At 39.6% G+C, this 22,928-nt stretch overlaps 1 protein-coding gene across 1 annotated transcript in view; it reads right to left on the reverse strand.

Annotated features, from left to right (window-relative positions):
- The window catches only part of SPIDR (scaffolding protein involved in DNA repair), a 202,485-nt gene that overhangs the window by 63,472 nt on the left and 116,085 nt on the right, over positions 1–22,928 (reverse strand). The window contains exons 9-10 of the mRNA XM_019473737.1: positions 9,684–9,894; positions 7,569–7,819 (exon numbers count right to left, since the gene is read on the reverse strand). Of these exons, the coding sequence (XP_019329282.1) occupies positions 7,569–7,819; positions 9,684–9,894 (462 nt within the window). The remainder of the gene's footprint in view (positions 1–7,568; positions 7,820–9,683; positions 9,895–22,928) is intronic.

A 22,928-nucleotide genomic window follows, 5' to 3' on the forward strand; every position in this document is an offset into this window, starting at 1 on the left:
GAGGATTTCAGCACAGCCTGTAGTGGATCCCTACCCAGTGTGATGTTGCTTACTGCCTTTGGCTGCGAGAAATGGAACAAAACCAGCAGGCACTGCAGCCAGTCAGGACTGGCACATGAGCATGAGATAACTTTGTTAAGTGCATTTATAAGTTACATACCAATTTTAAACCACAATGCTTACTGAAAGAACTAATTAAGATTATCTTCTCTGAGGAGCTTTATTTTATTCGTATTGTTTGCTGTATCTTAATCTTTTGTATTCTATAAAAGAAAGTGTATAAAAGCTGAAGATAGAGATGTACAGGCCTATGTCCCAGCAATATTGTCCCTTTCAAAGTCTGTCTTGTCTTAATTACTAGAGTGTGCCCATAATTTTGAAACCACACAGGGCAGTGTATTCCTGACTCTATGCTTTTTGAGACAAAAGACCTCCTTCTTCCTAAAAGAGTAAGAGTATGTTCTCAACACCTTTCCAAGGAGTACTCATTTGTTATATCTAAACAGAAGCTTTTACAAAGCTGATGACAAAAAGTTATTTCTAAGAATCTTCCTTTCCGGCAACCTGCTATTGTATTAAATCTATGCTGATGTTACTTTGCACATCCGCTGATCTATGCAGACTCTTAAGGCTGTGCATACAAAGAGTGTTTACCTGCCCAAGTTGCACAGAAATTACGTGCAACATTTGGGTGGTTAAATTTCTCTCCCAACTGTTAGCTCGGCATATGTCCATCTAGACATTGATAACATTTATCACTGCTCGTGGTCCTTGCCTTCTGTACCATGGTAGCAGGAAAACAAATCCCAGAGATACAATCTGGCTTTCATAAAAGTTTCGGAGAGCTCCAGCACAACTTTAACACTTCCTCTAGGTCAGGACTGAAGTCATGTGGTCAGTGAAAGGTAGAGGTGTAAAACACACATGGAGGATTTCTGCTCTCAGTTCTGTCAACCACATAGCTTTCAGAGATACAAAAATTCAAGGGGAAGAGAGGTCAAAACCAAGGGAAAGATTCCATACCTTTTACTTAGGCCATCTTAGAATAATTCTTGACAAATAACAGGTGCTGGAAAAATACTATTCCTGGTTTAAACCAGACAACATACAACAGCACATACCTTGATTGTGGCTCTAGGGCTGAAAATTACCTTTTCAAATTGTTTGCTTTCTACTCCCTAGACTGGTCTCCACTATAGGATAACATACGGGGGACTACGTCGCTCTTCCCATTCCCCCCATTTACATATTCCCTTGAAAACAATCAGTTGGGTGGATACAGCCATAAAGCAGACAGTAGCGGGAAATGAGGTGTTCAGGTGCAGTAAAGCTTCTGCAGCTTACTAAAGCCCTGTATGCAATCATCAGATGTGGGAGATGTTAAAAGGTATGGTCACAAGGTAAGTGGTGGTGAATACACAACAGTACATAATGATGCTTCCATACCATTTCTCTGTCTCTCTATGTTGTTTATGTATCTCTGCAATTTCTCTATCATGGGGAATACATCGGTAAGTAGAGCTGCTCCTCCTTCTTGACCAACAAAAGGCTTCGGGCTGGGGGAGGGGGGGGGTTCTATCGTCTGTGAACATATGGGCACTTTACTGATCAGTCTAAGCACTTGAGTATGGAGGAAATATAAGCTAGCAACCAGTGTCTCCTTTTTGCTAGACACATAGAGGAGCCTGCACACACAGTGTTGGCCATCTGACAGTTGGTTTCTGTTCCTGCCCGTTTGCTTTCCAAAGAGACTGAATCCCTGTCACACTTGTGGCCTATGCTGGCTACTGTATTCTTGAGACTCCTTTCTGTATCAGCAGCTTTTACCACTGCCCTGACATATTTTAGAACAATGGCAAATTGTTTAATCGCTTATTCCTGGTGCAGGGCCAAAGAACAGTGGTGTATGCTGAGGGGTCCTTTTTTTTCTTTGTACAGAGTATATCAGATAACAGTGCTTTCACCTTGCCCTTGGACAGAATAAGATTATGTAAATATTTAGCACTGAAAAATAAACGGTAATGTCAAATTAACAAATTTTTGTACTACAGTGGCACTGGAAGAAGCCCAAGTTCCATCTATCCGTCTGCAGCATCAGCAGCAGGGAAAACAGACTTTCAGGGCTATCTGGGCAACAGCACAGGGAAGCTACAGTGTTAAATATATAATACAATTTAATGTCTCAACTGGACAATGTGATAACAAAACTGTTTTTCTAATGTTTTTCTAACAGTCTTTTGTCCTTACTCTCTGTTTTGGTGGCTCCAGTTTGAGAACTACAAATAGAGCAGGGTGGAGGCAAAAGGGAATAATCCAAGTGTCAGGGAGTCTTAACCATGAATAAAAAAAGAGAAAAAAAAAAAGAGAGACTTCAAAGCAGAAACAGGTTACTAGACCTTGAACCACAGCTGTTAGGAGAACTATTACAAGTCTGTCAAGTAGCAATTAGACTACTTTGCAAGAATATTAGAAGCACGTATCTTCACTTCTGAGAAGGATCTGAAAAGGGGAAATCAGAGAAAATTTCTAGCTTACGGAGTACTCTCTACTGCACTTCAGTTACCTATTTCCTGTTTATTTCCCACTTGAAAAATCACATCCCAGAAACATAATGTAATTTTTAAAAACTTGCATTTATGACCATTCCATTTAAGATGTTTTGTTGAAAAAACACAAAAAACAAATGGAATGCTGTAAACAGATTTAAGTCAGCCACAAAAAACATTCTGACAGATGTTAGCATCTGTGAACATGGATCTTTCATGACAGTCCTTTCCAATCTGGGCTCTTTTCAAATAAGAAGACCTCCAGGTTTTTTTTGTTGTTGTTTATTTCAATATGCTTTATAAAATTTAAGCTAGGTTTTCCATACCAGAAGGGTGACTTTTCAATATATTAGTCCACCTACTTGGAACACTAGTTGCAGCACTTGACACTCAACTTTTAGTTGTGCATGCTGCCAGACAGGTTAACCCATTGACTAGATTTGTGTTAAGATAAACAGCAAAGAGCATTAGATGAAGAAAAAGAGGAAAAAAGGAAATCCAACTTTGAAATGAATTACTTTTACAGGATTACCACTTGCCAATAACACTGTTTTACACAGAATTACGTAGGAAGAGACTACTCAGAAACTTGCAACAACTTGCTAGAGCATAATGAATCTCAGCAACTGACTATCATGTTTCTGGGGGCCTGCTCAGAAAGAGAAATGTGACTTTCCCCACACTTCTATTTCTTCCAGCCACTCAAACAAATCCTCGGCTCTTCTAAATATTTTGCTCCCCAAGGGTCCTGCTTGCATCGTAGCAAGCCTTTCCACTTCTCTAAGCTCTGGCAAACTGAAAACAAAATAAAGAGCAAAACCGCAAGAACTATTGATGACTAGTGTGTAGAGGCAGATCACATTATTTTTTAAAGTAAATGTACTGTCTTTCTTTTGTTCTTGGAATAGAAAGTTATAGCAGGCTAGAGTGCTAACGTTCAGGTAGGAAGTAGATCAAAACATATGCCAAGAGAAGCAAATGGAAAATTTCTCTAGTCACCCACAAAGATTTAAAAATGCGGATTCACAGCTATAGCTAGCATTGTTTTATATTAGCACTAGTTAGCTTTTCCTTCTTAATAGACAACACCTTTTTCTGTCCAGCCTCCTCACCCAAATCTTTTGAGCGCGCTGGCCAGTTTAACTGCCTAATAGTCCTAAAAATGCGTCTATTTTAGTTTCACCAAGTACGACACAACCAGCCCTGTCCTTTAAGGCATAAAACTGACCAGCTCTATTTTTTACTGAACTCACGTGGCCCGCTCAAAACAAACAGATACTGGCAAGAGCAAAATCCAAATTATACGCTGCTTCATCCCAGGAACACAAAGTACAAGGCCGACACAGTGAGTCAGACACCTCAGCGCCAGTGAGCTCCTCAGGTTGACAGGAGTCTCTTTGGGATCCTCGTACGTGTAAGACAGGCCTTTTTCAAAAAGAGTCAGAATAATTGGGTTTAAACAAACACGTGTTGTGTCGTTAGCAAAAGTATCTCTCTCATCAGAGGGGAAAAGGCAGCAAAAAGTATGCCACGAATGCTGGAAATGGGCAGACAGTCACGGCGAGTCATATTTTCTTCTCGCACCCCCCATACCCCCCCGAAACTCCTTCAGCATGAAAAGTCAATTTGCAAGAGCAGTTAATTACAGGGGGAAAGGCAAATGATTCAACAATAATGCAGGGAACGTGGGACCAGTTTATGTATGACAGAAGCCGGAGAACTTCTCAGTCTCTGTAATGATTTCTCGGCGTCCTCAGAAAATGCTTTAGATACTTCAGCTAAACAGACTTATACCCATCAGACATATCCATTTTTCTATCAGTAAAAAGCCGTATTCTATATGAGTATTTATGAACAATAAAAGCTAGGTGCATACATGCATATTCCTATTTTTTATACTTTACCCATGTTAGTTTTAACCAATTAAATGAACCATTTCCTTACAATGAAAATAGAGGTTTCTCCCACAGTTTGCCAGTCTTTTTCTAGAAACTGGATGCCTTGAACAAAATCCATCACTTCCCCTGCTCCACATTTAATTTCATGCGTCTTTTCAGTTTACTGTGTTTTTTATGCTTCCCTGTGGCAACAACATGTAGGTTATTGTGGAGTGCTACAAAGGAAGACACACAATAAAACAGCCTGTCTAAAATACAAATCAATTAACTATTCATCTACCTTGATATCTAATTAGAAACTTTTGTTTACAAAACAATGAATTATCTAACTCATCTTGCCTAGGTGCATACATGCATTACCGTAATTTCTATGCTTTACCCATGTTAGTTTTAACCAATTAAATGAACCATTTCCTTACAATGAAAATAGAGGTTTCTCCCACAGTTTGCCAGTCTTTTTCTAGAAACTGGATGCCTTGAACAAAATCCATCACTTCCCCTGCTCCACATTTAATTTCATGCGTCTTTTCAGTTTACTGTGTTTTTTATGCTTCCCTGTGGCAACAACATGTAGGTTATTGTGGAGTGCTACAAAGGAAGACACACAATAAAACAGCCTGTCTAAAATACAAATCAATTAACTATTCATCTACCTTGATATCTAATTAGAAACTTTTGTTTACAAAACAATGAATTATCTAACTCATCTTGCCTCATAAAATACAAACGTTGCTTCCATGGCAGTTTTACTTTAGAAAAAGACGTTTACAAAGAAAAAAAGAGGTTTTTTTTAATTACAAAAGAATGAGCCATCAGTTGGTTCAAAGGACTGCCAGAGGGTGTTGGACCCTTTTGCTCACTATCAGGTGACAGACACAAACATTTTTGATAGAGGAGAAAAGTCTCATGTGGATGCTTATCAGCCGTGGAAATAGCAGCCGATAAAGCAGTAAGAGGTGTTTTCTGTTCCTCAGTCTTTAAAAGTGTTCCTTCTCTTCTTTGCAAACGAGAAAGTGGCTTGATTTTTCTCTTCAGGATGCAAAAGACAGTCTGATAGCTGTGAACGACAATCACTGAGCTCTTTTCTGAGCCAGGACATCTATAAAATTTGAGGAACTTCCAAGAGGCCAGTTTAACAACTGCACGTGAGAATACCCAGCTACAGCATGCACTCAGAAGCAATGGACTCTCATTTTTAATTTTATTTCTATTTCAAGTTTGACATAAGAAGTGCAATCTGAGATTTCTGTTTGCTTTCACCCCATTCCTGTGAAGGGTGTGGGCTCAGGCAGGTTAGCTACCTCAAATTGTGTGATTGCAAGTTACATATACTTTTGGTTAAAAGTTGGAAAGGAACTATGGAGACGGTGTTATCATTTGAACTCTGCTAGAACTGATGTTGTTAAAAATCAGCTTGAATAATAGACTGTCAGCTGCCCTGACTTTTGATCAAATGTAGCCCTCTGGAAGAAAATCTACACGGAGGAATACTGTCCTCTAAATCACGTATTGATGGGGGGCTGATAAAGAACTTTTCCTCTCACTTTTAAAAAAATAGATATTATAGCAAGAATGAATTAAATATAAAGCAATGTGTTCACACAAGATGTACCAATTACTTTTCAAAAAATGATGCAAGTTAAGGTCAATATAACTATTCTATGTAAAGTAGCTTTTAAAAAATACTGGGGACAAGGCTGTTGATAATTACTTTCCTGTGGGTGATGACCGAGCTTGCATTTTAGGAAAGAACGATCTTCTTCAACTCCTCCTGGAGGAATTTTGTTGATCAATGAGTGCTGTAAATTATCCAGTGGCTTACAAAGTAGCAAGAATTGGGAGAATTCCAGTATTTCAAAAGCTCAGGAAGAAGGCCCTGTGAGCATGCTACTAGCCACCAGCAGGGTGGCTTAGAGGAACTCAAATTCTTCAAACCTTTGAAGAATGCCTTCAAAGCCTACTGCAAATTACATCTGGAGAGTTCTCAATGGGACCTTTTAAACTAATTGCACATCTCCATTCGGGTCCTAAACTCTGCAGGAAGATAGATCTCCTAATGTCCCGAAAGGCTGAACTTAGAAGCTTTATATAAGCTCTGCCACTGTAACTCACTTTAATAAGCTTCCTGAGTGAAAACAAAATCGAATTTATCTTAGCTTTTAAAATCTTAAGCCAGCATGAACCAAAAGTTAGTGCAAAACCAAAGGAAGGAAATTCAATAATAGACACAGTGATCCCAGACCCAGAGTTGCTGAGAAAGACTTTGAAATCAGTCTTTGGTCTCAAATCTTGAGGATCATAAAAGGAGAAGAAAAGGACTCAACAGTTCAGTACTGGTCAGAAGGTAAAACTGTGTCTGGCATATCTTGATTCCCTACACTGAAAACAGACCAGTGTTAGGATGCAAAGACTGAAACAGAAGAGGTTAAAACCACTGGTCTAAAGCTGTATGCTCCATGGGGTTTGCGTATAAGATTTCTGCATTGGTGTTAATGTTTTGACACCGGATCACTTTTTACTGCAGAGGAGCTGAACTGCTGTGACCTCCAGATTTCCAGAAGTCAACAGGAGCTTTTTCTGGTGGCTTCACAATGGAAGTTTGCATGTGTACACCTATGTTTGTCTAATAGCATCTGTGCAAAATCCCATTTTAGAAAAGTCTTTCATTTCTCCATCTCTCTATGTATTTCTCTCTTGTTTGAAAAGACCACTCTATGAGCATAACTTACTAGCAGAGCATACTGGAGACTGAAATAGGTAAATGGGAAGTAACAGTTATTCTGTGAAACTTAAGGAACAGTATAAGATGTCAATGAGCATCACTGGTTTTAAATTAACTTCCCATTAATTCGTTTTCAATCTTCCTGTCATCTGTTGATGGCATGAACTATAGACAGATCCTTCCCTCCTCTGGTGTCACGGTTTAACCTCGGCAGGAATACTTCTGTGTCACACTATACCTATTAAAAAACTACACCACTTCCATCAAGAGCCCTGCGCCTTGCTGACCATGCTTATTCCCTGCGAGCTGATGACTAAGACTGACGTTTCCGAACTCCCTCCTCTTCGGTTTCTCATATATCACAGCCTCAACAGGAAAATTCCCATGCGTCTTACTACTCACCTAACATTTGGTGGATCTGAATTTATGATGGGTGTTGCACAAAGAGGCTTGTTTCCTTGAACGTGGCTTCTGTAACCTTCTCTTGCAGGCAAACAGTACACCCTTTGGATAACGACTCGTACCTGCGCTTCTCTCCATCCCACTGCGCCCTGGCTTTCCACCATTTCAAGGAGAGAATCATTAACAGCACTCTGTGCTAAGGGATGCTGTTTCGAATCACAGTTGTTATGGATTTGTGGAGCGCAAGCAACCTGGTGAAGGAAAACCCAATAACAGAAGCATTTCATGGGACCTTGAAACAATGTAATGCTAAAGACTAAAACTTTAGCGTGAAAAATCACTGCAAGAAGTGCAAAATCAGTTTCAAAATACTTACTGCACCTAAACTAACTTACAGACTAATGGCCAGTATTTACTGTGGATTTTTAATGAACACTCAAGAGAGTTGAGCACACAGTGCTCTCCTGTATTTAACTGGTGCTCTGGGCTGAGCTAACTCAATCCATGAGAGATGAGGGTGACACCAGCAGGAAAACAGAATTGATATTAGTATTTATGATTCTTCCCTTTGAATAGAGTTTCATTTTTACTTCTTTGATGTTCTTTCCTTCCTCTTTTCCTTCCTCTTCTAAAAGAGGGGTAAAATCCATCTTGAATGCTTCCAGACTTTCAGATTAAGTTGAAAATGAACACGTGTCTAGTTTTATAGAACAGTAAGTTAGTCCTCAGACTTACGCATTTCAATGTAAAATGTTTCAATGTAAAAGAATTAGGTGATTAATGAAAAGTATAAAACTTTAAAAGTACAAACCTACATTTATTCTTTCACTACTTCCAAAACATATTTTATAAATAAAACCTTCCAAACTTTCAAAATAAATTTTATGAATAAAATTATGCTTCATTTTGCCTTAATCTAAATGAGCAATTTCATTAATTTTAATTTTAAAATAAATTTCTTTTAGTAATAATTGTATGCAAGTATAGACTAACATGGTCTATATTATATATAGGCTCCTTCCCAGCACGAGGCCAAATTTCTGTTTTCACAATGAAACCCGTTTTTATAAAAAGCTGGGTGCCAAGAAAGGTTTTCAGAGTATTACAGACTGTGCCATAAGTATCATCCACCAGTAGAGAAGGAGAATTTGCAGTATTTAAAAGAAAATTGTGGTACAACACTACCCCTTGTCTACAAAGGGGTTGCAATAAAACTTGTCTACTGAGTTTTAAATGAAGTGGTTTTGTTTGTTAGGAACCATGAGGGGAACAAGTAAATTGTTCTGGTTTTTTGAATACCACAGTAGAAGCTTTTTACAAGGTAGAGTTGAAGCAAGAAAGGAGATTAGGATTTATGGCACTTTTTCATTCCCAGGCCTATAATGGGAATTATATATAAAGCAAATACAAAATGTTGACTCTCAGTGCTGTTCATCAAACTTGTAGCGCCAAAATTCTCAAATATTAAGAATGATTTTGGGTGGCCAATATAAAGCCTTTACAAGAGCCTTACTTTCAGAAAGTGCTGGCACAGACTATCAGAAAACCAGATCCCTTAAAATACCTCAGCTTGTACAACCACAGCTAGAGACATGCACAGTCAGTAGTCATTTTAATATAAACAAAGTCAAAATAGGAAAGCAAACAAATTGCAGGGGTGGGAAAGGGGGGTGGTGTTACCAATTGATGCTTTAAAGAAAGGGTAGGATCGAATAGGAAATGAGTTAAGAAATAGGAGTGGGAAAAGGGAATGTTTATTTAAAATAGTATCTTGAATGAGTTAGCAGAAAACAGATTTTATTCCAAATAAAGCTTAGCTATTCAGCTATAAAGTGTAAGAGAAAAATCAATGAAAAACCAAGCTACAATTACTACTTAGCACAGTAGTGCGACTTCAGCAAAATAACCTCACAGCAGTTCAGCATGTGGATGGGCCAAAAGCCTCCGCTAAAAAAATATTATTAAAATAAACACTGCATATTATTCAGCCTTGGCTAAATGAAAGGGGAAACTGAACAGGTCAGTAATTTAGAATTTTTGGTTTTGTTATGATTTCCAAACATCTGCTCACCAACTTCTTACCAAGTGCTAAACTGTGAACCAAATAGACCTTACCTGATTATCTGAAGATTTCTGGTGTAACTCATCATCAAGGTCGTCTAGTCTGAACATCTGTGCCAAAGATATAATATTCTTCCTAATAAGCATCTTTGTAAGACCGTATGTCTTCTCTCTTGTTTCTGAATGTTCACTGAGTAGCACCTTCTGACTAAAATATGTATTCATGATAACAGGAACATCTGCATTTTTGAGAAGCAGTTTTTGCCTGGAAAAAAATAATTTAAGTTGCATCAAATCCATTACAAGTTAAACTACCGATAAGCACGATTTTAAAACGTGTGTTGTGTTGTATTTCTCTCCCCTTTTTTCTATAATTACCACTAAAATACTCAAAGGTGTGTTACCCAAATTGCAAATAAATGACCCCATAGATACCTTCAGCTTGGATCAGCCCTATTAGCTCAGGCATAGCCCTGGGCGAGTGGAGCTCCACTGCATCCAGGGACAACTTACACCTGGAAGCTGGCTGAGCTGACAAGCCCCATGAACCCCATCTGGCTTCACACAAACGCTATTTGGTGTCTCCACGTTGTCAGCGCAGAATCAAGAGCACCAGGAACCCCTGCATACAGTTACTGAGTTAAAAGCCATGAATGAAAGATTATTAATCCTGCTCTGTGTTAATTCAGAGCGCTGGCTCTGCTGGACCCAGCCTGGCCCTTGCAGACCAGGACATCCCTCTCAGTGCTTCCCACCAACTCGAATTCATTCTCACTGCAGCCAGCAGCAAGCTGTTCCTTCCGCTCTTTCTCCTCTCTTTTTCCAAAAGCAAAACCTTATGCTTTCCTACAATATGCCACATATTATTTTGCCTGTGTGTTTGCTGCTGTCATAAACGTGCTCTCCAAGACCCGGTTTTGGTTTCTAGTGACAATGTAAATTCCCAAACAGCTTCACATGCAACAATTTCTCACCCAGCAGATTAAGGTAATGGTTGCAGAATCTCTAAACACACAGTAATTTAATGCCAAAGCATGTCTCAATGTTGGGATTTTTTCATATGCTAGTATCACAATCATACATTCAGAAATACGCTTTTTATACGCACAGGATACAAATCTAATGAAGTCAGCTAACAAAAACAATCAGTAATCTCATTTTCTAGAGACCATCAAAACAGGAATAAAATTCACTTAGTGACTTTATTGCAGGCTGTGTTTTTCTACTATTAGATTTGTATCGCTTGGGAGTAAAACAAGGCCTCCTGCCTTGGCAGCAAAGCTGAGCTGACCTGAGTTCAGAAGCAACTTCAGGACTTCAGTCTCCAGGCTGCTCAACAGTCCCATTATGGAGATGAAGGAAGTTTTCACATCTATGACATTATTTCTCAAAATGCTACCATACAAAGTTAAAAAACCAAACCAAATCAAAACAAACCCCACTCAAAAAATACTTATTTCTGATCGCAGCCCATAATACTTATTTCTGATCTCGGTCGATACAAGATCTTGACCATGGTTTGTTTTATAACAGATTCCTTCATTCTCTACAGAGTGGATAGCTAAATGGAAATTAATGCATAGATATTTTCAAAAGAATAGGAAGAGTTGCAGCAAGTTATTAAATATAATCCCCAGTTTTTTATAATTAGGAAAATGATGCAACAGGAAGATGATCTCTGCCTTTTACAAAAAAGTATACATTTAAAGCTAAGCTTGCAACTTAAAACTATGAATCATACACATAAATTATAAAAAAGATGTATTGCTTCTATCTGTGAACACTCACAGAAGTTATGATTTGAAATAGAAACTTTGTGATAAGTTACAGCATAAAACTAAGTAATGAACTTCGCCATGATGCCTTACTGCCATCTGTAAACTCTTCAGATCTAAGTGAGTGGTAGAGTTCATCCCTAAGGGACACTCAGTCCCTTGCCTGCAGGTGAATTTGCTAACAAAGGTCCCAGTTAAGAAGAGCAGGACAGTAGCTCACAAGGCTGCCAAATTGACATTGCCTGATAATTTTCTGCATTACAGGATTAAAACTGAGGAATTAGCTTGGTCAGCAAACCAAAACATCTCTGATCTTATGAGATTTTTAAACTGTCACTACCTCCTTTTTCCTGAAGAACAAAAATGTATATAAAGTTTGCTACAGATCTCAGAACAGTTTGGGCTGTCTTTATATGCAGATGTGGAATGAAAATTTTAGCACCTACTTTCTTGAGACGTCTGTGTTCAGACCCAAAGTAAACAGGAAATCTCTCTGAACACGAGACTGTTATGTCACTAATGTCAGAAGAATGCTTGCTTGATCTAAATCATCTCATTCTCTAAAAAAATACTGACGTTAGTAGCAAATCATTCGCAGGAACTCTGAGGTTTATGGTTTTATTTTTATTTTCCTGTGCAGATATGTGATCAGTTTGTTTTTTTTTTTTTAAAGGCAGGTAGGTTTTACTGATACCCAAATTACATGTACCATGGTTTTGCTATGCCTATGCATTCCATGCCTCGAGTACTTTTATAACCACCAAGAGCTTTCTCAGCTCAGTTTTCATCATATCTTTACACGGGTAATGCATAAATTAATGGCTACTAGGCACTTCCACAGAGCAAAAAAGGGACACACATACACTTTCAGGAGAAGCCCCCCCGGTTTCTTACCTGCAATTAGTTCACTAAAACCACTTTCCTTAACAAAGCATTTATTTTAGACTGCATAGGTATCCACAGACTTAGCAGTAACTCTTCAGCTAGGTCAGAGGAATAATCACAGCAGTCTACTTAAATCTTCCCTATTTCTCAATGGACGGATTCCTCCCAATAGGAAATGAAAAGGACCAGCAGTCAATAGAAATAATAAATAATTGAAATGAAAGAAATAAGAAACAAGTTTGTAGTAAGCTCACTATTTTGTATACAGGTGGATGGCTAAATAGAAATATTTTACATTTATCTATACTTTCAGTATGAAGAACAGAATATTAATATAAAATTAATTATTTGCATGAAAACTCAGTCCTTTTCCAGAAATTCTTCCTGGTATTGCTCAGCTCAAACAAGCTCTGCAGGATGGCAGTTTTGATCATCATCATGGCAGAAAACTCTGCACTGCCATTGTATATTGCTTATACTGTTCTCTTTGCAACAAAGGCAACCATGTTAGAAACACACACATGCCTTAATTCTTTTTGTCTGCTTGAAAGATACAGACTAGGGCAAAGAGAGACTATGAAGCTGAAACGGGGGGGAGGGGGGGGGAATCACTTCCCCAAGCAATCCCTGCAGCCCTGAGTTGCATGTATTGACCCTGAGACACCATAACTGATCACCTCAACCTTCTGTATCTGTTCCAGCTGCGGATTCTCTACAGCCAGGAGTAGCCCTACTCTGCAGGATACAGAGTACACTCTGTAGCATCCTCTTAACAGATAAAGTGTTAAATGGGCGTTTCAAGTCTTCTGTGACCTCTCTTAAATTTATTCTTTTCTATCTGCTTCATTATATTTAAAAGCTTATTTTCAAAGAATGAGAGGCATCATCTCATTCAGCAAATCACACAGAGACAATGGAAAGAAAATAGAGTTCACTACAAACCCAACCCTCTCTTGTACTCTCTGATTTCTTCTTGCTCAGCAAAGTATATTTAAATGATGGATTAGTAGTCGACTTCCTTAATAACTGCCTTTAGAGGAAAGGTCGTTTGTAATGACCTGAAGTAGAGACTGTGAACTTTTTATACTACAGGGCATTTTTTTCCTGGTATGTAGACAATCAGCAATTGCCGTAACTGGTCACATGCTAAAGGAACATGAGGCAATAATGTTATTTTTTTTCTTTTCCAGCAGCAGCTTGCTTCTCTCTCAAAGGATGTAGCTTGCTTCTTCTCTTCCTCCCTCCTATGATGAAATGGCTATCTGGCAGAGTAGAAGCAGGAGATGTCCTTGCCTACTTCTCCATTAATCGTGGTCTATCGCCATTCGAGATACGAAACGCTGCAGAAACTTACAGCACGGCATGGTATAAGGTAGCCTAAGTTTCAACTTGAGGCAGGGTCTTAATCCTGCTGCTGAATAGTCAGCAGCTTTGCACTGTGGTCTGCCCCACGCAGCCCATCCACAGGCTCAGCCAGCAAGTTGTGACTCTATGGCAGCAGCTAGCTCACAAACCACACGCTTCCGCTCAGTTCTGCTGACATCAAACGGCAGTGCTGGTTCATGAACTCAAGATGACTCTGGATCACTTTAAATTAGAGAACATATTTTTTTGTTTGCTCTCCCTGGGTATTTTATTGGGCTTTTTTTCCTTGTCTTTCACAAAGTATAAAACGCCTAGAGCGGTTTTTGAAGAGTACACTGCATTAACTGAACACTCTTAACATTTCAACGACCTACAACATGCACTGTAATTATGAAACAGGCTAATTTCAAGTCTCACAACAATGATTTCTGCATAAAGAACGTTTAATGCCCAAGTGGAACAGCAGTAGTACATGCAGGGTAAGAGCATGCCAGAGCCTTATTCTGCTGCCCGGGAGTGCACGGAATCGTTCCCCACAGGAACACCATACAGGGCCCATCCCTAACTTCCTAGGAATTGCTTATTTTGTCCAATGCGGAGGAAGTTGCTCATGATGCCTCTTACTTGGGGTTGAGTGCCATTTGCAGTGTTTTACCCGTGAAAAATTGTAACGTGTCCAAGAAATGCCTGAGCACCACAATAACGATAATAATTTAAAAAACAAACAAACAAAATTCCCAAGTCCAGACAGATCTCTGCCCACGTACCACCCAAGGACAATAACTATCTTCCCAATATGGAGCCCAAATCGAAAAGCCATTTGGAACAGACCTACCTTCTGCCATGCCTAGAGATTGCCTAAACACAGAATTTTCATCCATGAGTGAGTAATCTCACCACTCACATGTGAGCCTCCATCAGCTTCATTTACCATCGCTTGAATGATCTGTATGAATACTGTGTTTGCGAGCTCACACTTCTATAATGCAAAATTTCTCCCCCTGCCTCAACCTCAAAGACAGAAAACAAAAATCAGCTGGTATCTCTTTCTTTGAAATTATCTTATTCAAAGCAACAGATTATTGTGGGACAAGTTCTCAAGGCTGACCGTACTCTTTTCTCCATGAAGAAATAGTATTAACCATCTAGACCAATGTCCAAGAGTCATATATGTCACATATACAACTCTCATCTGTGGCAGGTTTCCAAAGGAGTGTAGCTTCAGCACCTCAGAATAGCAGCTCTGCAGAAGATAAAACAATAAAAAGCTACTCAAGCTATGTCTAAAATGTCTACTTCTAGAATCTGATGCATTTTATTTATGAACAGCTAGACATTTGTTTTGTTTCCCTATTGGAAAAATATTTTGTTTGAGGACTTATTCCATGAATAACACACAGAGAAAAGAATACATAACTATTAAATGTATATATTGTTATAACCCAATCTGTTACCATTTGTCACTCAACCTTAAGTGAAAAGCAAACTCTAAGGAAATTAGGAGAACAATAAAAGTAATGAGAAAAAAAAAAATCTTCTCTATTGTAGCATAAGTTCTTTCTGCAAAATAATATTGTACTTTTCAACAAAATTACTTGTCAACCTAGAGAAATCACTCCAGCAAGAAATTACTGCACACAAAGCCAACATTTTTATCACTATATCACTTTACTAATTTCAAAGTAATCGTATAAACTAACCACTGGCTTGCCACAGTACTGCCTTTTGAAATGTGACACCCTGTAGCATGAAAAAAAGTTGTATGGAAATTTTCACATTTAAGAAGAGCTCTGCTATAAAAAGCTTGTGGTTAACATTATGCACTACTCTGTCACACGCCCAGTGCTCTCACCTCTGCAGGGAGGTGCACCGTGTGCTAACTGAAGAGGATGTACAGGTCTTCTGATGTAGGAAAGCACAGATGGATATCAAAGCAAATCTCATCCACCTCCAGGAAATTACTGTAATACCAGGCTTTACCAAGACCGGAAAGTAGGGAAGTTTCTCAAAGCTCTCCAGCCACTTGCTTTGGCGACGAAGAAAGCACCTGAAATTTCTAGCATTCTGGACCACAATTTATCATGACAGAGCTTAACCTTTGGCACCACCAAACATAAAATACCACTCACAGGCTGCGCTTACGCACCAACTGGCAGGAAAACAATCTCTTGAGATCATTGGGCAAATACTTTTGAGAGAATTTGCTAAAAATCTACTCCAACTGTGATGCTGGGATTTTTCTACTACCTAGTGCATAAGTTGGGCACAAAGCAATTTTTAAAAGATTTAAAGCTCTATTGGTAAAAAAACTGCATGCAATAAAGCATTAAATGAGAAAGTTGCTTTAATAACAAAACAAAAACACTCCCCCACACACAGTATGAGGGTGTTACAAGTAACTGGGGAGATATAAATATCGTGGTTATGTTTTCATAATCAAGATGTTATGAAAGAATTCCAATCTGTGTGTTTACCCCATATATCAACTTGTGTCTGACCAGCCACGAGCTCATTACTCAGATGATTTCTTCTCTCTGCTCCCAGTGCTAAACTGCACGTAGAGTTTGAGGTGGCTGAGGGAGGATGGCTGGAGCCACCAGAAAGTCTAGGGATGTATCAGAGGGATTCTGAAAGGCGAAAAAAGGGAAGCAAGCAAACTGCAAAGTGACATCATATTAAAACTCGTGGTGAATGTTAGAGATAACAAAAATGGCTGTACTGATGTGAGATCAGAGGCCCACCTACCCCATACTCTAGGTTACAGCAGCAAACAACAGATGTTTGAGGAAGACTACGAAAAAAACTGCAAGCATCTAGTGAAAGTTCTCCAGAACGCTCTCCTCTAATAACTTCTAAAAACTTTCAGCTTAGGGACTTCCTAAGGCAGAAGTAGTGTCTTCGTAGTTAACAGTCCTTGGTAGACTTTTCTTCCAGGAACTTATGTGCCTGCTTTTTGACCATTTGTACATTTACAGCATCCACAACATCCTGCAGCATCCACAGTGCTCTATAGTCTTAACTACATGCATGTGAGAAACCACTTCCTTTTATTTGTTCTGATCTGTCACCTAGTGGTTACATTGCTGCCCCCCAGTTCTTGCTTTTAAGAGGCAGTGAACAATCATCCTTCTCGATGCACTTCCTAATACAGACCTCATCACATCCTCTCCCAGCCACTGTTTTTTCAAGGTGAAGAGCCCTAGTCACTGTAGTCATTTCTCACAGGGAAGCTGCTCCATACCTCTCCTTGTCACTCTTTGATATTTTTCTACTTCTGCTACCTATTTTTGATTTGGGGGACTGAAATTCCAACCTAAAAATGCACCATGAATTTCTACAGTGACATCATGATGTTTCCAACTCCATTTCTAATAAGTCTTACCATTCTATATGTTTTTCTGATCATTAGATGAAAACTAAGCTGAGACATTAATGAAGCTATCAGAACACTAAAATTGCATTCCTGGATAGTAACAATCCAGAGTCCATCATTTTATATGTGCACTTTGCATTTACCTACCATTTCCTAGTAAGAGAGTTCAAATCCTTCCTCCAGCCCCAGTTCTAGAGCACTCTATAGGAGGATGAACATGTTCCCCTGTCCATAGGATTGTGAGGACCACAGTTTGCCATTGAAGAGGAAGGAAACCTGCACAGTATTCTGTTATACAGAAGGTGTCCAATTCTTTATTTCCTTCCTAGGCACCTTGACACAATGGAGATTTGAGGCAACGGGTTACACCAACAACTCCTCTGCCTGTGGTGGAAAGGCAAGGAGTGTGGTCACTCTGCCACCGTTACACAGCATCACCACTCCTGAGGTATCAGGAGAAGCTGCTTCTCAGGCCAGAAGAGCTCTGCAATATCCATCCAAGCAGCTGAGGGCCATGTGTTACAGTGAAGAACTTGATCTCAGAAATTTCTGACCAAGGTATGGAGAGTTAGGGTATTTGGTTGGTTGGTTCAAGTTTGGAGGATTATTGGAGAAACTTTAACAAATAAATTCCATTTTAAAACACATTGCTCAACCTTTTGTAGAGACTATTAAGAACACTAGCTTTTTCTCCCATAGAGGTTTGGCATTTGCTATTGGCAAGGACTCTTTATGAGTCTTGCATACATGTTCACAAGTGTCTCCACATGCACAGTAGCAAGAACAAATACCTATCCCTGAGCAAACCCTAGTATTCAGAAAGACAGCTTAATATATGCATATGCTTGATTTTATTTAAGTATTTTATTATTAAACTGAATATTAAAAAAAAAACAACACAACCACAAAACAACCAAAAAACTCCCACCAGACTTGTTCTTGTACTCCTCTCCTTGTTCTGGTACTCATCTCTGGGCATTTCCTATTGTTTCTTGGCCAGGACATGAAGCAAGACCAAATTCTGGTTTGGCCTGGTGAGGTCACTTCTTACAGAGACAAATCCAGTGCTATCGGCACATTAGTACAGGGAGAGTAGCTGAAAGTAGCAGTGGTTCTTTCTGGGTTCTCTGGTAACACAAAGGGGATCACAAAAGGTAGCGAGAGCTTGCTCGGTGCCACAGAGCGCAACAGCAAAGCAGAAGACTCCCTGTGAGCTGGTCAAACTCTGCTTCAGCAAGAAGGTGGGCAGCAGCCTGGAGGTCTCAATGAACAGCGCCAGGCAAAGGGAAGTGGCTGGACCCCTGGCACAGAGAGCTGCCATCCAGAGCTCCAGAGGTCCTTAGGCAGGTTTTAGACCAAGTTTACCTGCACTGTGGTCCGTTTCAGCTTTACTGAGCTGAGAAAAATCAATTTTTTTCACTGTATTTGCTGCTACCATTGATAAATGTGTTAACAGAGGTAAAGGCAGTGTGGATAAGCCATGTACCACAGAAATCTGTTTTAGGCAAAGTCCTGCCTACAGTAATCCACCCACCAGAGTCATCAGTGAAAAGACAGCAACGCTAGCGGCCAGAGTGGGAACTTTTTTACTGAAACATCCTGGTGTAGACACAGCCTGAGTGAAACTTCCAGCCTGCCATGGAAACACTGCTCTTCTGTGATAAACAAAACCCCTTTCTTCTTTTCAGGGTGGAAAACAGCCCTCAATAGTGTATGTACTTTAAAGTTATCACTCACAGGAATTACCTTCAGAGCTTCATTTTGCTTCTATGTAATAGTACATATCTTCTCCATTAAATCGCAATAGATGGATTCTGTGGCATTGCTCTCTCACAGTCGAAACAAGGAAAAGCCCTCTGAGAAATAACATTTAAATCCAACATTCTCCTTATCGTTGTCTTTTTTTTCTTTTTTGAATCAAGAGCAATCTTAATATTCCTGCATTACTTTAAAGACATAATTGTACAGAACAAGCAAAAACTTCTAATTCTAATATTGAAATCTTAAACTGGTGGTCTCCAGGTCATTGCTTAACTTTTGGTTTGCTTTATTTCACTAAACATTTGCAATGACAATTAGCCACAGATCACATCTGGGAGAATTTTCATACTAGAATGAAATTTTCATACTTTTCATACTAAGAATATCACACTATTCTTACATGCCAGAATTTCTTTTTCAGATTCATGTAAGAGAGCTGGTGACTCAGCAGAGCAGACTCAATAATGCAATGAGATAGATGAACCCCTGGATTGCTTTTTTGTGATCCCATTAGCCTTCAGAGGCTACATAGCTTCAGCACGTTCTAGGTTTACTTTTCCATTTCAAAGAATATTTATTTCTAGAAGGAAACAGTCTTTTCTGCTTCAGATAGAAAAAAATTACAGAGGTATAGTGGAAAGATGAAAGCCCTTACTATTTAAAAAAAAAAAGTACACACAGCTCTGCTTCTATGTTTCTTTAAAATACTTACCAACCCAATAAGCCAAGTTTACTTACCACAATTCTCTGTGTTGCACAGTCATATGAATACAGCTCCTTGAAACTAATTATAAGCCAAGTTGAAAGAAAGGGGAAAATACCAGGCAAATCATTACAGAAATAAAACCTAAGAACAACTTTTTCGGAATGAGATCTGTATTTTCCTAGAGGACCTAAGAAAACAGAATTGCAACCTGATTCATTGCTTGAAGCACTATCATAAACATAGTACAACTCCTACAAGCCTGATACAAACACACCCACCAAAACAGGAGGCCATCAATAACCTTTAAAAACCAGGAAGAGTGCTGGCAGCAATGAGGTTGTGACATATGGTCACGCATGAAGGGCCGGTTCTTGGACAAACCACCTCAGCTAAAGAGCTCTGCAGAAGCAACACACTTCCACGGGAAAGGAACATTTTGGAGTATGCGTATCTCTCACTATTGCACTCAGCCCTCCCCTGCCAAAAAGAGCAGAAACAAAGCCTTTGACGTTGTGGGAAGACACCTGTGAAAACACAGATTTTGGAGAAAACCAGAGAGAGACTGAAGGGGGAAGGTGTGCCATCATGGAAATCTTGGCCCTGGCAAAGCAAAAAACCCTGAAGTTTAAAGTGAGAATGACATTCCAAGAACAATAGCAAAATTAGCCAGTACAGAGAAATGTTTATACAATAAAGGGTGAAACAACTCCCCTACACACACATTTCCCAAGCAAACAACTGTAAGCTAATCAGGGGCTTAAACATATCCCGTACTGTTTAACAAAGGATGGCATCCCTATTCTCAGGCCTGGAAGCTGCATACCAAGTTTCAGGAGCAGGGATTTTGCAGCCAGATTTGAAAACCTGAGAAATATGAACCTAAAGGAGGACTGCTGACTGACTTCTTATAAAGGAATCTTCATGCATTTTGTTTTGCTTTTCTATACTTTTCACTCTATATGTACCTTCACTAAAATAACAGCAAATACAATATCACTGTACAATATGCCAGGCTCACTGTTACTACGTACACAGGATCAAACCGGCCCCTGTTTTTGAGTTGAGTCACGCGCTATCACAGGCAAAAACAGGAGAAAAAAATCTTTGACAAAACGATCAGGCTCCAGCAAAACTACCTGCCATTCTTCCTGACTACTCCCACTACAACTGAAGTACTATTGGTAAGAAACCACCTTCTAACTCCAACAGAAATATGTTTGTGCCAGCTAATTCTCATCCCTATGTAAGCCGAAATTCTTCATTTTTTTCCACTCTGGTGGCAAGACCCTCCCTGTTTGCTTATTTATTTTATTTTTTATTTAAAAGAGTGTCTCCTTCTTGTTCAGCCAGGCCAAAGGCTGGCTCCTCTTAGTCTCCTTTCCCAAGGAGCACACCCTGGTCTGCAGCCACCCTGCTAGGCCTAGCATTGCTCCTCCTGATGCTGGCACTCTGCAAGGGAGGAGAGCGCTTCACACTCGTATTCATGTGCAATTCAAGATGAACCTAAATAGAAATTATTCTCTTGGTCAACTGCATCACTAAACAGGATGTGGAAAAAACATATATAAATGCAATAATACTAGCGCATTCTTGCTTTAAGTTGTGCAAGTAAATATATTTAGGATATTGTATTTTAACACATATTTATACACCTGTTTTTTTTTAAGCAAAGCTACTTGTGTTCTGTATTTTCCTCTTTATCAGTTGCTTAAAAAAAAAAAAAGCATACCTGAAACCAGTGCAAAACTGCCTAGTACAAATACTGTTCAAAGAAGAGTCTTTGGGCTGATTTCCTGTATGTAAATGTGCTCAGCTGAAAAAATGTCCAGGGCACGATTCCCGGACTACGATACAGGAAAAAAGAGGAGTTCCCTGGCTTAGTTAACATCAGAGGGAAGACACAAGGGACTCATCAAGGGAAAAGAGGCCATTCTGTGACTCTAGCATGTGCGTGCACATACACACAAAAGTGCATGCACATGTGTGCGCGCTCCCTTCCTTTCCCTGCCTTGCCCCTGCCCCGGCGGGGCGGGTGAGCTGGCGCAACATCCCCTCAAGGGAACAGCTCTTGAAAGATCTGATACGGCATTTTTACATTCAACTGACTGCATGCAACATTCCTTTCAAAAAAAATATTATCTGTTTGCTTGCTTGAAGCGTCACAAAGATAATATTCATGTCTATGACCCTGACTGTCTCTGGTCAAGAGGCAGAGAGATTGTGCAGACTGCGTTGCTTTCCAGCACCCCTGGGACGCCCGCCAGAGAACAGCGCTGCCATCTCAGAGGAGAGGGTCAGATCCCTCAGCCTTTGGCTAATGCTGTTAGCAGTCCCTCTGGCTAACTGCTGAGAAGGTGCAGGGCATGCACAGGAGACTTGCCTTCCACAGCCTTACATCTGTGATACTGAGGTACACAGCAAAAACACCAGTGTCCTAAATTTGGGGAGAGGATGAAGACGATTATTTTTTTCTTTAGAGAACCTTACCCCCAGATCACTTGTCTTTCCATTTCTTCTTTATCATTGTTGTCCTCTGAATTCCTGCACCACCACTGTCTTTAAGTATCTGCCAAAACATTCATATCTGTTTTCTACATTGGGGTTACATGTACATGTGGGCTGAAAATCTTTTAAGACTCTCAATTTAAACACAGCTTTATCGTTCAGATATTGTTTGGGTAACGAGCTATACAGAACCAAACAGCATTAGAGAATCTCATTTCAAAGCCTGATTCAACTACAGGAGCACTCATTTTAAAGTGAATCTACATGTACATGTGGGCTGAAAATCTTTTAAAGACTCTCATTTAAACACAGCTTTATCGTTCAGATATTGTTTGGGTAACGAGCTATACAGAACCAAACAGCATTAGAGAATCTCATTTCAAAGCCTGATTCAACTACAGGAGCACTCATTTTAAAGTGAATCTAACTTACTGTCCTTCCCAAAAACTTGCTTAAGGGCATTTTAAAAGAAATGTTGCCAAGTGCAGAAATGCAACCTCTGGCCTTGGAAGTCCTTGAACTGAAGTTTGCTGAAGGCTGGCAAGTTAATCCGGGGAAGAATCTGTCTGTGTTTGCCCAGACCTTTTATTCTCCCACCGATGTGCACTCCTGGAGATAGGGTACCTAGATAGGCAGAACTACTATCTCATCTGATAGGGCTGGTCATCACACCCACCACATTTTGCCTCCATGCCAATAAAGGCATAGCCTAACAGAAAAGCAGATCGTGAAAAGCAGTTAAGCTTTGTGTGCATTTTTAGTATGTCTCAAGCTCATCCTGTCATGACAGTATTCAGTATAATACCTTTTGCTGCCACAGACCATGACCACAACCGATCGCGTAACGACAGTAATACACGTATGTCTACATGGCTACGTATATGAGTACACAAATCCCTAATTTTATAAACTCATCACAGAGCACATGA

The sequence above is a fragment of the Aptenodytes forsteri genome, unplaced genomic scaffold (genome assembly GCF_000699145.1).
Source record: "Aptenodytes forsteri isolate BGI_AS27 unplaced genomic scaffold, ASM69914v1 Scaffold23, whole genome shotgun sequence".
Classification (NCBI taxonomy): Eukaryota; Metazoa; Chordata; class Aves; order Sphenisciformes; family Spheniscidae; genus Aptenodytes; species Aptenodytes forsteri.